Source organism: Belonocnema kinseyi, chromosome 8 (genome assembly GCF_010883055.1).
Source record: "Belonocnema kinseyi isolate 2016_QV_RU_SX_M_011 chromosome 8, B_treatae_v1, whole genome shotgun sequence".
In the NCBI taxonomy this organism is placed as follows: domain Eukaryota; kingdom Metazoa; phylum Arthropoda; class Insecta; order Hymenoptera; family Cynipidae; genus Belonocnema; species Belonocnema kinseyi.
This window is the reverse complement of record NC_046664.1, coordinates 77,964,298-77,976,586: the sequence shown is the minus strand read 5'-3', so window position 1 is coordinate 77,976,586 and position 12,289 is coordinate 77,964,298. Positions and strand designations below refer to the sequence as shown.

General features: G+C 29.5%; 1 protein-coding gene across 1 annotated transcript in view; it reads left to right on the top strand.

Moving 5' to 3' along the window:
- The first annotated feature begins 6,419 nt into the window (after positions 1 to 6,419).
- Positions 6,420 to 12,289, top strand: part of LOC117178217 (CD63 antigen-like) — a 38,499-nt gene continuing 32,629 nt past the window's right edge. The window contains exon 1 of the mRNA XM_033369524.1: positions 6,420 to 6,622. Coding sequence (XP_033225415.1) covers positions 6,548 to 6,622 — 75 coding nt within the window. The 5' untranslated portion in view covers positions 6,420 to 6,547. The remainder of the gene's footprint in view (positions 6,623 to 12,289) is intronic.

The window sequence follows — 12,289 nt, the reverse complement described above, 5'->3', positions numbered from 1 at the left end:
GGAAAATAACATTTTTCTCACATTTTTCTGAAATAATTATAGTTCAATCTGTATTTAGTGATTCTGGATTTAGTTTTTCCGACATTTGATGCCGCGCTACGGAAATAGGTGAAAGCGGCTATGGGGGAACTTTCGGTGTTCACTCAGGCGTGACAAACCAGAGTTAGAACAGCCCCGAGACTACGGATTTATGAATGGTGATTTATTTTGTGCACGTTTAAGATTTTTTTAACTTTTTGAGTAAAAAGGTACAACTTAGTTGTGTTGTATTCAGATTTGAAATAATTGGTGTTACATTTTTTAATCGTGCGTATTTTTATTATTAGTATTAGAGAAAATAATTACTTATTTTTCATTTAATTGTACTATGCATATTATATTAATTTAATTATATTTTTTGCAAATAATATATTAAAAAAATATGATATGCGAATCGATTTTAATTTACATCTCAATTATCCTATGTATTCGTGATAAATATATACTTCTAAACAAATGATGTATTATAAAATATCAATTTATATGTGATAAAGATAATAAAAAGATGATTTTGTTTCACTCACCACAGCTTCGTTTTTTAAAAATTGATAATAAATAACTGTATGCTGTTTAGAAGGCATTGGTTAAAATTCTTTTTGTTTTATTAAAACGCAATTTAAATTTAAATTTCAAATGATAACTTTTTAAATCAAAGTTTTACGGTGACTTTTATAACTTCTCTGGTTTAATTTTAATTAGATCAAAAGTTAAAAAAAAGTTTTTTTTTATAAAATTAAAAAAAGTAACAATGGATTTTATTTTTCTTCAATTTCTGACAGTTTATAATTATTATATTCAAAAAATAATATTCTTTACTCCAAATATTTTATTATAATATTTTTTTAATAATTGAATAATATTTATTGAAAAGTAATTTAGTTATTTGCTTGAATTCAGTACTTTTTAGAAATTTCATTATTCTGAAATTTTCCTATTAAAATTTAAATCGATTTTTTTAAATTTCACTTTTATTTAATTCTTTAAAATTTTTAATTGTTTTCTAAGCTTTTTTAAAATTTAAATTTCAATTGATTTCTATTTTTCAGAATTTTTGGTTATACTACAGGAAAATTTGTATTTCAAGCGAATAATGTTTTATTTTTTAATATAATTTCCTAGAAAAAAATTGTCATTTAAAATAATTTTAGATTTTTAAATTTAGTTTTAATTTTAATTAATTTCTAATTTGTATAATGTTTTTTCACTCTCCTGGTAGATTCTAGTTTTAAGTAAACTAGCTTGTTTTTATTTTATTTTAATAAACACTTGTTAAAAATATTATCTTTATTCAAAAATTTAAAAAAAATTCTAGCTGATTTATTTCTATTTGCTAAAATATAAAAATCACGAACTGTAAAATTTCCGAATAATAAAATTCCCGACAGAACTTCCCGAATTACAGAATACCCGAACTTTATTCGTTTCTGTTTTGCACAGTGTTTCTTCTTGATCCTGCAAAATTCTAATTTATTTGTAAATAATTGATAAATTTTTTAATTTATTTATTAACCATGGTCAATATTTGTAAAAGCATGGAGAGCTACTTTATTATCTCCTAAACGACAATTAGTACACCTGATAGTGCAAGGTGTGGATGCATGTCACGCTATCATTTTCCTGCAGAAGTTTCACACTGACTGCACCCTAGCATGAACTATTTTTATAGCAAAAAACTAACCTATTTCTCTTTATTCTAAAAAAGAAACATCAATGTATTTTTTTACTAAAAAAATTATTTTTTTTTTTCTTATTTAAGTTGTTTGACTTTAAAAGTTAAAGACATTTTTAAAAATGTTTAAGTTTGCCAAAAATCAATTTTTCATGGTATTTTTAAGATTTTTGTTTTTCCGAGTTTCCGAGATTTTGTTGCAATCCTTATAAAGGGCTTGAATTCCAATATGTATACATAAATCTAATGATGAAAATATTTTGAAGTAATTTTTTTTGCCAAAAAAGTCTAGAAATATGCAACCAACAGAAAATTCTAAACATTTTTTTAAACGGTTTCGTGCATTGTTCGTTTTATGTAATAGATAGCGTAAATACATATAGAACACCAATTTAAGAGAATAAAATTTGCTATCAAATGAGCCCACACTGAACCTTCTGCGATTAACTCTTTATGAAATATGAATTTGTTAATTAAGGTTTCGCTTTTAACACCAAACGTTGCACGTAATGAATTTTTATTATTATAATAAATACTCTTTCTACTTAACGTACATAGAACCTTGAATTCGAAGAACTGAAGTGGTTTACCAAAAAAGAATTACGAACATACGTAGTAAATATTATTATCTATCGAAAAAAATAGAAAATTGGTGATTTTAGGAAAAAAACTTTTGTTTGGATCAGTTGAAGGGGACTTGTCAAAAATAAAAATAAAGTGTTGTCTGGCTCTGAAATAAAAAGACAAATTCTTTAAAAAAATTTTTTTTTAAATCAATAAAAATAAAAAAAGACGAAAAGAAAAAAAACTGCATATCAAGATTGTTTCAATTTTGTATCGAAAAAGACGAATTTTGAACAAAATATCTAGATTTTTAACGAATATTTAAATTTTCAAATGAAAACCATAAACTTTTATAACATTAATGAGTTACATTTTCAGTTACAAAAAATAATTTCTTACCTGAACAAGAAAATTAATTTTGAACGCAATAGTTAAATTTTCTATTAAAAATATGAATTTTTAAAAAAGAAGATTAATTTTCTACCAGTAAGATGCATATTTAGGAAAATATATTTCATTTTTAACTAATAAAGATGAGTTTTTACCAAGCCTAAAACACTTTAAAATACAACCCAACATATTAATTTTTAAGAAACAAATTCTTTTTAAAGAAAATAGATACATTTTTGATCAAAAAATTTGAAACTAATATCAAGAATACGCCACTAGAAAACTTATATTTCAACAAAGCAGATTAAATTTCTATCAATTGTTTGAATTTTTAATTAAAAATGAAATAGTTAATAGTTCATTTAAAAAAATTAATTTCAAACAAAAAAGAAAAACGAATTTTCAATAATAGAGTTATATTTTTAAACAAAGGAATTAATTTTTTAACAATATAATTAAATTTTCTGCCCAAAAAATAAATTTTGAATAAAACAGTTGTCTTTTTAAAATCAAAAAGTGACTTCATAACAATTATGGAACTTCGTATAATAAATAAGAATAAATATTGTACGAAGAAGATTAATTTTCTATCTAAAAATACAAATTTTTAACAAAATATCTAAATTTCCTAAAAATATTTACATTTTCAAGTGAAAAAGATAAACGTTTGAAAACAAAATAATAAGTAGATTTTCAGTTACAAAAAATAATCTTTACGGAAACAGAAAATTCGTTTTGACAGCAACAGTTCAATTTTCAATTAAAAATATGAATTTTCAAGAAAGAAAGGAGTCGGCTTGAGTGCGGTGTAAAGTGGGCTAGAGTACGGCGTGAAGTAACCTAAAGTACAGTGTAAAGTGGACTAGAATTTGAGGTAAAGTCGGCTAGGGTACGGTGAAAATGGTCTAGGCCATGAGGTAAAATCGTTTAGAGTATGTCGTAATGTGCACTATAGTCCGGTGTAAATTAGGCTAGAGTGCGGTGTAAATTGGGATAGAATACGGGGTAAAGTCGGCTGGAGTTCAAGATAGAGCCAATTACACAGGCCCACAAAAAGGAAAAAAGTATCCTGAGCAGATCACCAGACAGGTGTATTCTTATGTATTTCTCGTCGCTGAATCCGAATCCGAAGTCAAAATGGGGGGTTTCCTAGTTGCTTTTCGAGAGGAATGCAAAAAACATGGTTTTTATGGTTTATAATAAACAAATTGTTAAAAAAAATAAAATATCCCGCAAATTTTACCAGACAGGTGTATTCTTATGTATTTTTCGTCGCTGAATCTGAAGTCAGATTGGGAGGTTTTCAAGTTGCTTTTCGAGAGGAATGCAAAAAACATGGTTCTTATGGTTTATAATAAAAAAATTGTTAACAAAATAAAATATCTCGTACATTTTACCAGACAGGTGTATTCTTATATGTTCTCACACGTTTCGTTTTTTCTATCACGATCAGGATTCCTAACTTTTTTTTTAATTTACATCGACTTGCATGGCATCATATACTCTTGTGAAGCTGGCTCGTGAATCGTTATCTTCTAGGCCTTCTAGATGTTTTTGATGTATTTCAATCTGTAGTAATCAAATTTATACTCAGATCATTTTTCATTTTTTCGTTTTTTAGTTTTGAAAAACCATAAAAAAACATGAAAACCCATGTTTTTTGCATTTTTCTCGAAAAATAACTGGGAAACCCCCTAATCTGACTTCGGATTCAGCGACGAAAAATACATAAGAATACACCTGTCTCGTGATCTGCTCAGGATACTTTTTTCTTTTTGTGGGCCGGTTTGGATACGGTGTAAAGTAGGCTGGAGTGTGGTGTTCATTAAGTTAGAATACGGGTGAAAGTCAACTAGAGTACAAGGCAGAGTCAATTAGCGTACGGTGCAAAGTGGACTCGAGTATGAGATAAAGACGGTTTAGATACGATGTAAAGTAGGTTAGAATAGGGTGTTAATTGGGCTAGAGTGCGGGGTAAAGTCGGCTAGAGTAGAAGATAGAGTCATTTGTTGTGGTGTAAAGTGGGCTGAAGTATGAGATAAATTTGATTTGGATACGGTGTAAAGTAGGCTACGATAGGTTGTTAATTGGGCTAGAATACGAGGTAAAGTCGGCTATAAAACGAAGTAGAGTCAGTAAGAGTACGGTGTAAAGCGGGAAAGAGTTCGAAGTAAAATCGGCAAGGATAAGGTGTAAAGTGGGCTAGAGTGGGGTGTAAATTGGGCTAGAATAATGGGTAAAGTCGACTAGAGTACAATGCAGAGTCGGTTAGGGTACGCTGCAAAGTGGACTGGAGTACGTACAGTGGGCTGGAGATAAAGAGTGTTTGGATACGGTGTAAAGTAGGCTACAGTCGGTGTTCCTTGGGCTTGATTACGGGGTGAATTTGGTTACAGTACAAGGTTGAGTCACGTAGGGTGCGGTACCAAAGTGGGCTAGTGTACGAGATAATGACGGTTTGGATACGATGTAAGGAAGGCTAGAGTAGGTATTAATTGGGCTAGAGTGCGGGGTAAAGTCGGCTAGAGTGGAAGATAGAGTCAGCTGTTGTGATATAAAGCAGGCTCGAGTACGAGATATATTTAGTTTAGGTATGCGGTGTAATGTAGGCTACAGTAGAGTATTAATTGGGATAGAATACGAGGTAAAGTCGACTAGAGAACAAGGTAGAGTCAGTTAGGGTACGGTTTAAAGCGGACTGGAGTACGCAGTAAAGTCGGTTAGTCGGTTAGGCTAGAATAATATGTCAAGTCAACCAGAGTACAATGCAGAGTCAGTTAGGGTACGCTGCAAAGTGGGCTGGAGTACGAGATAAAGAGTGTTTAGATACGGTGTAAAGTAGACTAGAGCCGGTGTTATTTGGGCTTGTTTACGGGGTAAATTCGGCTAGAGTACAAGGTTAAGTGAGGTTTGGTACGGTATGAAAGTGGGTTGGGGTACGATATAAAGAGTGTTTGGATACGGTGTAAAGTAGGCTAGAGTGGGTTTTAAATGGGCTAGAATACTGAGACAAATTTCTCTCCCGGGATAAAGTACTTGCGACGGACGGACGGACACCCGACCGAACCTATAATTGTTTCTAAATTTCTGTTATCTAATTTTGCCGAATACCGGTGTAATAATTTTGAAGACATTCGGTAAATTTATTCGAATTGGAATTTATCACTAAAATTTCAGAGGATACAAAAATGCAGACCCGCGTCATCTTCGGAAATAGGACAAACAAGAAACGATCTACAGTGGCCCAGATAGCCTAATTGGTCAGCGCTCAATTCATAAATAGTAACCTCCCTGGTTCAAATCCTGGCCCAAGTAGATTTTTTTCCCCCAAAAAATTGGACCACTAATTGACAAAATTTAGCATAAAAAATCATTAATTTCCCTCCCCGACAAAATAACAAAAATTCTTAGGCTTTGTAACGCTAAAAAAGAATAATTTAAACTTATTTAAAGCTTCCAGGCTTGAATAGAGACTGTGCGAAGTGTCTCTACTATTAAATTGATAACCGTTAGTTCATGTTTACTTTTAGGAGAAAGTATTCGTGCAGCCTACTTTATTATAAGCTTTTTTCAGAAAATGTCAGTAACCAGAGTAACCATGGTTACTACAGGAGTAACATATAATATGACATGCCTTTGATATTCGCGCCAATCGCGAACGAGATTAACCATACCTTTTCCCAAGGCTACAGGACTTTCGATCGACGCAACAGCCGTTGTTCGCCGTGCGAATATCCTTCGCGCGCATTGCCAACAAAACCGCCACCTGAAAGGCGTCAGTTATCGAAGTGAAACCCTTATAATGCCGCGCAACTTTTGACTCTAAATAAAAAATTTTCGCGTCCGATTCCAAGTTTTATAATTAAATTAGAAAGTGAAAAATAAATGAAAATAAAGATGGAGTCCTGTGGTATGAGTGCAATCAAGTACTTCGTTTTCCTGTTTAATCTCATTTTTGCGGTAAGTTTTAAAATTAGGACACAAAGTGGCTGGAATCAGAAATTTAGTTTTTAAACAAATCAATAACCTCGAGTTTTCATTAGGGTGGTATAAACATGTATAGAAAAAGTTTTTTTCGAATTATCATTCATACTCTCGCAGAAATAAGATTTTCCAAGTAGGATATTTAAAAATATTAATAACCTTCTTGGGACATTTGAATACCCTAGAAACGTCTTATAGACATTCTGGATATCTTGGGAATATCCTGGATATATTGGGGATATCCCAGGTATATTGGAGATATCCCGGATATCTTGGGGATATTCTTTATATCTTGTGGATATACTCCATAAATTGTGGATATACTCCATAAATTGTGGATATCCTCTATACCTTAGGGATATCCTGTATATCTTGAGGATATTCTGTATATCTTGGGAATATGCTGGATATTTTGGGGATATTCTGTACCTTTTGGGGATATCCTGTATTCCTTGGAATTTCATCTATCTATTATGTATAACATTGATATCGTGTGGATGTCCTGGATATTTTAAGGATTATTCTGGATGTCTTGGGATATCCCGGATATATTGGGGATATCCTGTATAGTTTTGAGATATTCCGTAGATTTTTGTGATATTCTGTATTCCTTGGAGATATCATCTATCTCTTATGTATAACCTTAATATCTGGAGATATCTTGGGATATCCCGGATATATTGCGAATATACTGTATAGCTAGGAAATATTCTGTATATCTTGGGAATAACCTGAATATCTTGGGGGTATTCTATGCATCTTAGGATTATCCTGTATATCTTGGGGATTTCATCTATATTATGTATAACCATAATATCTTGGGGATATCCTGGATATCTTGAAGATATTTTGTATATCTTGGGATATCCTGTATAGTTTTGGGATATTCCGTATATCTTAGAAATATCCTGGATATCCCGGATATATTGGGGACATTTTGTAAATCTTGGGGATATCTTGTGTATCTTGGGGATATCCATGGGATATAGTAATTTCCGTAATTTCCTTGCTAGTTGAAATTCAACATTTCTATTCACAATGAGGGGTCGTCTATAAACTGTGTTACCAATAGGGAAAGAAATTCTTTTAAAATAAAATTATTGCAAATTTAAAAAGATAAATTTTGCACAAAATACATAAATTTTCAACTTATAAGGGATACATTTTAAGCCAAACATGGAATAGTGGAATTTTCAAATAAAAAATTTAATTTTTATAAAAAAAGGAATTTAAAAAAATTATTTCAAACCGGAGGTGAATTTTGAAAAAATATAAAACTTTAACAAACTACTTCAAATTGTAAGAAAATGTTTAAATTATAAAGTTAAGAGAAAAAACTATGTACAAAAAGGTTGAATTTTCGACCCTAAAATATGAAGCTTGTATTAAAAAAGTTCATTATCTACCAGAAAGTTAAATTTTCATAAAAGAGAGTTTAATTTTCAACTGAATAGTTGCACGTATATAAAATTTCTTTTTAACAAAAAAATATATTTTCAACTAAATTGTTGCACCCGCGACCAGACCAGATTAACTTAGAAATAATAAGTCACATTTTTGACTAAAATGGATAAATTTTCAAACAAAAAGTTTAATTTTCTTTCAAGCAGAATAATGTTTAACAGAAAACTAACATTCTCAACAAAAGTTTTGAATTCTAAAGCCTTATTTAAAAACTACTATCAATGATAATTTCTTTTTTTAATTATTATTGTTAGCTCAAATTAATTATGATCGCCCTTTAATTGAAAACTGGACCAAAATTGGACAATTTGATAGAAAAACAGCAACTTTCTAGCTATATTCTAAAACAATATTACTATAAATAAGACGATTTTGCTTAAACAACTAATTCTGTTGAATTTCGTTAATTATTGGATTAATCTAAACACCAATTTAAGCATAAATTGAAAGTTTAAAAAAAGCGGTCTTCTAACTTCAATCTGAAAAACATTTCTCAAAACAATAATAAAATGATTGAAAAATGTATTTAAACTTCTAGTTATTGAAAGAAAGTATTATTTAATGTATTAGAAATAATTTTCATTGAAAAAATCACATAAAAATAATAATTATCTTAAGAGACTCTTAAACAAACAATTTTTCATCCTAATATTTTAATAATATATAATATAAATTTCTTTAAAAATTTCTTTCTGTTAGAAATTTTAACTAATTTTCAGGCAATATGCATTAAAACTCGAGAAAGCAAAAATTATAACACTTTACGATTCATCTTATTTAAAAAGTTTTTATTTGAAATTGAAATTTATCAAAATTTTAAGAACTCTGCGGAGCGCGATTTCTGAATCTATCTTTGATTATATCTATTTATTTTACGCAGAATGTGGACAAATGTGAAATTTTTTAGATTCTGCTCTGTCCTAGTTTTTTATATTATTTTTTAAATTAAATTCTTTCATTAAGATAACTCTTCTCGAGACAATTGGATAACAGGGTGAAAAGGTAAAAAAAATAATATTCTTCAAAATTAATTCGAATTTTTAATTTACCTTACTAGTGGATCGCATAAAAAATATCAATCACATTTTCAACATTCAAACCCCCAATTGGATAGATTTTATTTTTTATCCTAAATATCACAACAAATTTTGTAATGGATTTCAAACTTTTTTTTCCAATCCCTAGTGGGAAGTTTCTTAAAAATAAATACGAAAAATTAGGAATATTTTTACTGAAAAATGAAAATCAATAAGAACAAATCTTGATAGAAAATGGTACAAAATATAGTTCTTGAGTTCAATCTAAGCCTTTGCGTTGAAAATAAATTATTGCTACTTAAACATTTCCAGATGTTAGTTTACCTATAAAATTCGTTTAGGAAAATGACAATTGTTAATTGTAGTTAATGCAAATTCGATTAAAAGAAAACTAAGATTTTGCTTGGAAATGCCAAGATTTTTATTTATTTATAGAAATAATGCTTATAATACCTTAAAAATTAAAAATGAAATTTCACAACATACTGAAGCATACCAAGCAATTAAACTAAAAATTAAATGTGGGACTGAAAAAAATTGAGAATCGTTGAAGAATTGTACAATAATTGTTGCCAATAATAATAAATTTATAAATTGTATGCATCTTCATAATTTACTGCTGCGCTAGAGGTAAAATATAGCAGCTTCAGTAAGCAAATTTTTCTGGCCATTTAATCACTACGTTGTAAATTGTTCATTTAATTATTTAATATAAATATAATTAATTATTAGGCAAATAACTTATATTATATAACTGTAACTACATGTGTATGAAATTTTTTCTTATATTTGAAAATAGAGAAAAAACCTAAAAATTTACCAAATTTGTTACGTTTTGCGCTAAAAAGAAAACAAAGAAATCAAATTTAAAAAATACCATAAAAGAATACAAATTTCGGGCAAACCTAAAAAGCAAATTGATGGAATACACGGTACAACAAGAAAATTAAAATTGAATTTTCAAAAAATTGTATTTTATTTTCAGCTTTCAACTTTCCCTGTAAGAGGACACTCTAGATGGTTAGGATCGCTTGTTAAAGAAAATAACTATGAACTCAAATTTTGGAAAACTTGACGTAATTTGAATTTTTGGATTCGGATTCAGCGACCTAAAATCTACAGAGGAAATATTTTCTTGTTCTGGGTATAGGGGGAAGGCGGGGGGGGGGGGATATGTAACCTTTTCAGATTTACCTCCACTTCCACTTTTTCGAAACTCACGTCCCTTTTTTGCATAAATTGAAGGAACATACAGTTGTCAAAAAATTTGGTTTTAATTTCAGTTCCTTTAAAAAGAACTATAAACCTCATTTTTTCAAAGACTTGAAGTGGTTAAAAAACTTTGTTTTCGGCTTCGGATCCAGCGAACCAAAATCTGCAGAGAACAGATTCTCTTGGTCTCGGTATAGGGGGGGGGGGGGGGGCGATTATGAAACTTTTTCAGATTCACTTCCATATCTACTTTTTAAAAATTCACGTCGGTTCACATTTTCTGTCGACATTTTAACTCACCTCCCCGTTAATAATTTTTTTTTTGTCACGAGCGCTCGTGTATTGACTTTATGTTTCTTGGAGATATATAAAATCTATAAATATTCACACAATCGCGTGTTAAATAAGAAATAAGTAGAATGTGAATAATTTTCGAGGTAGAGAAGCGTGATCATAAAATATGCAAATTTAACATTCAGCTTAAGTAAAGGGTGTCACAAAAAAATGAATCAACTTACAAGATCTTTAGGAGAATGTACTGAGTTGTATCGAGAACAAAAGTAAATGTTTTCCATGAAATTTTGGTCGCTGAATCCGAATATGAGAGGGGGATCTTTCTATAATATCAAGTTTCAGAAAAAAGTTAGTACAAACATAATTTTTCTGCTATTATTTTCCAAACATGGTACCTCGCTCACCGCTTTTTATTATTACTATCAAGGTGAAGGCGCGGGCATAAAAAAAATTTTAACGTACGATAATTAAATCTGAAAACGAGAATTTTACGAATGTGTCTGTGTGTATGTTTATATGTATGTATGCTTACATGGCTGTGAGCATGATCAATTTAAAAAAATCTATTATATTGAACTTTGGTACATTCATTTAATGTAGGAAAATGAAGGTCAAGTTTGTTAGCTAGCCATTTTGGATAGAAATTCAATAAGTGTAAAAAAATTATTAAAATAAAATAATATTATTAAAAAAAAAAACGAAAATTAAAATTTGAAGCTAAATAATGCACGGTATAAAAAAAGTCAAAAAAAAAAAATTGTTAAGACAAACGACACAAGCTACAAAAAAACTAAAAGGGCAAAATTTGATCACTTAAAAAAGATATAGAAATTTGTCATTAATCATTTTCGATAGAATTCGTATTTTATGTTTTAATCGTAGCAAATGACATTAACACTAAAAAATAAAATTTTTGGTAAAACGATGCACGGCAGGAAAACACATAAATGAAAAAAACTGTGCATTAAAAAGAGATCTTAAAATTTGTTATAAAATTTTGTTATTAGAATATCATTCAAAATGTAAAAAAATATTTTTTGTTGAAAAAACGACGCAAACTGCAATAATAATTATATAAATATAAATAATAAATAAATAATAATTAATATAAATTTGATTTAATAGTGTTTAACGTACTGTGAAAAATTTGACATTTTTGACATAATCGAGTGCGCAGCACGAGACACGCGATAAAAATGTAATCTTTAAAGCCAAAGAAGCTTTAACAAAAGAGAATTCACAATCACCAAATTACAGTTGTCGATGTTTTAATCTTGAATTTTAAAAGTTTTGCGCATATATGTAGAGGAAATACAAAGAGAAGTAAGGCGCTTCCTCAGACCTTAATTTTATTCCATGTATTACACAAACAAACTTTTCTCCTATGATTGTGAATTGTTTGATGTCATATTTTAATCACATTATATAAAGATATAAATACAAAACCAAACAGAGAGTCTTTTTGAAAAATGACCTTGTTGTTGCTTTTCTGAATCAATTGAAAATATGATTCATTTTATGACCCTGGGAAGGAGCAAGCGGAATATCGGCGCGAATCAATTCTTAATAAAAAAGGGGGTGATCGTGAGTCATATTTTTTCGACGATACTGTGAACAGCATAAACCCAGTCAGGAA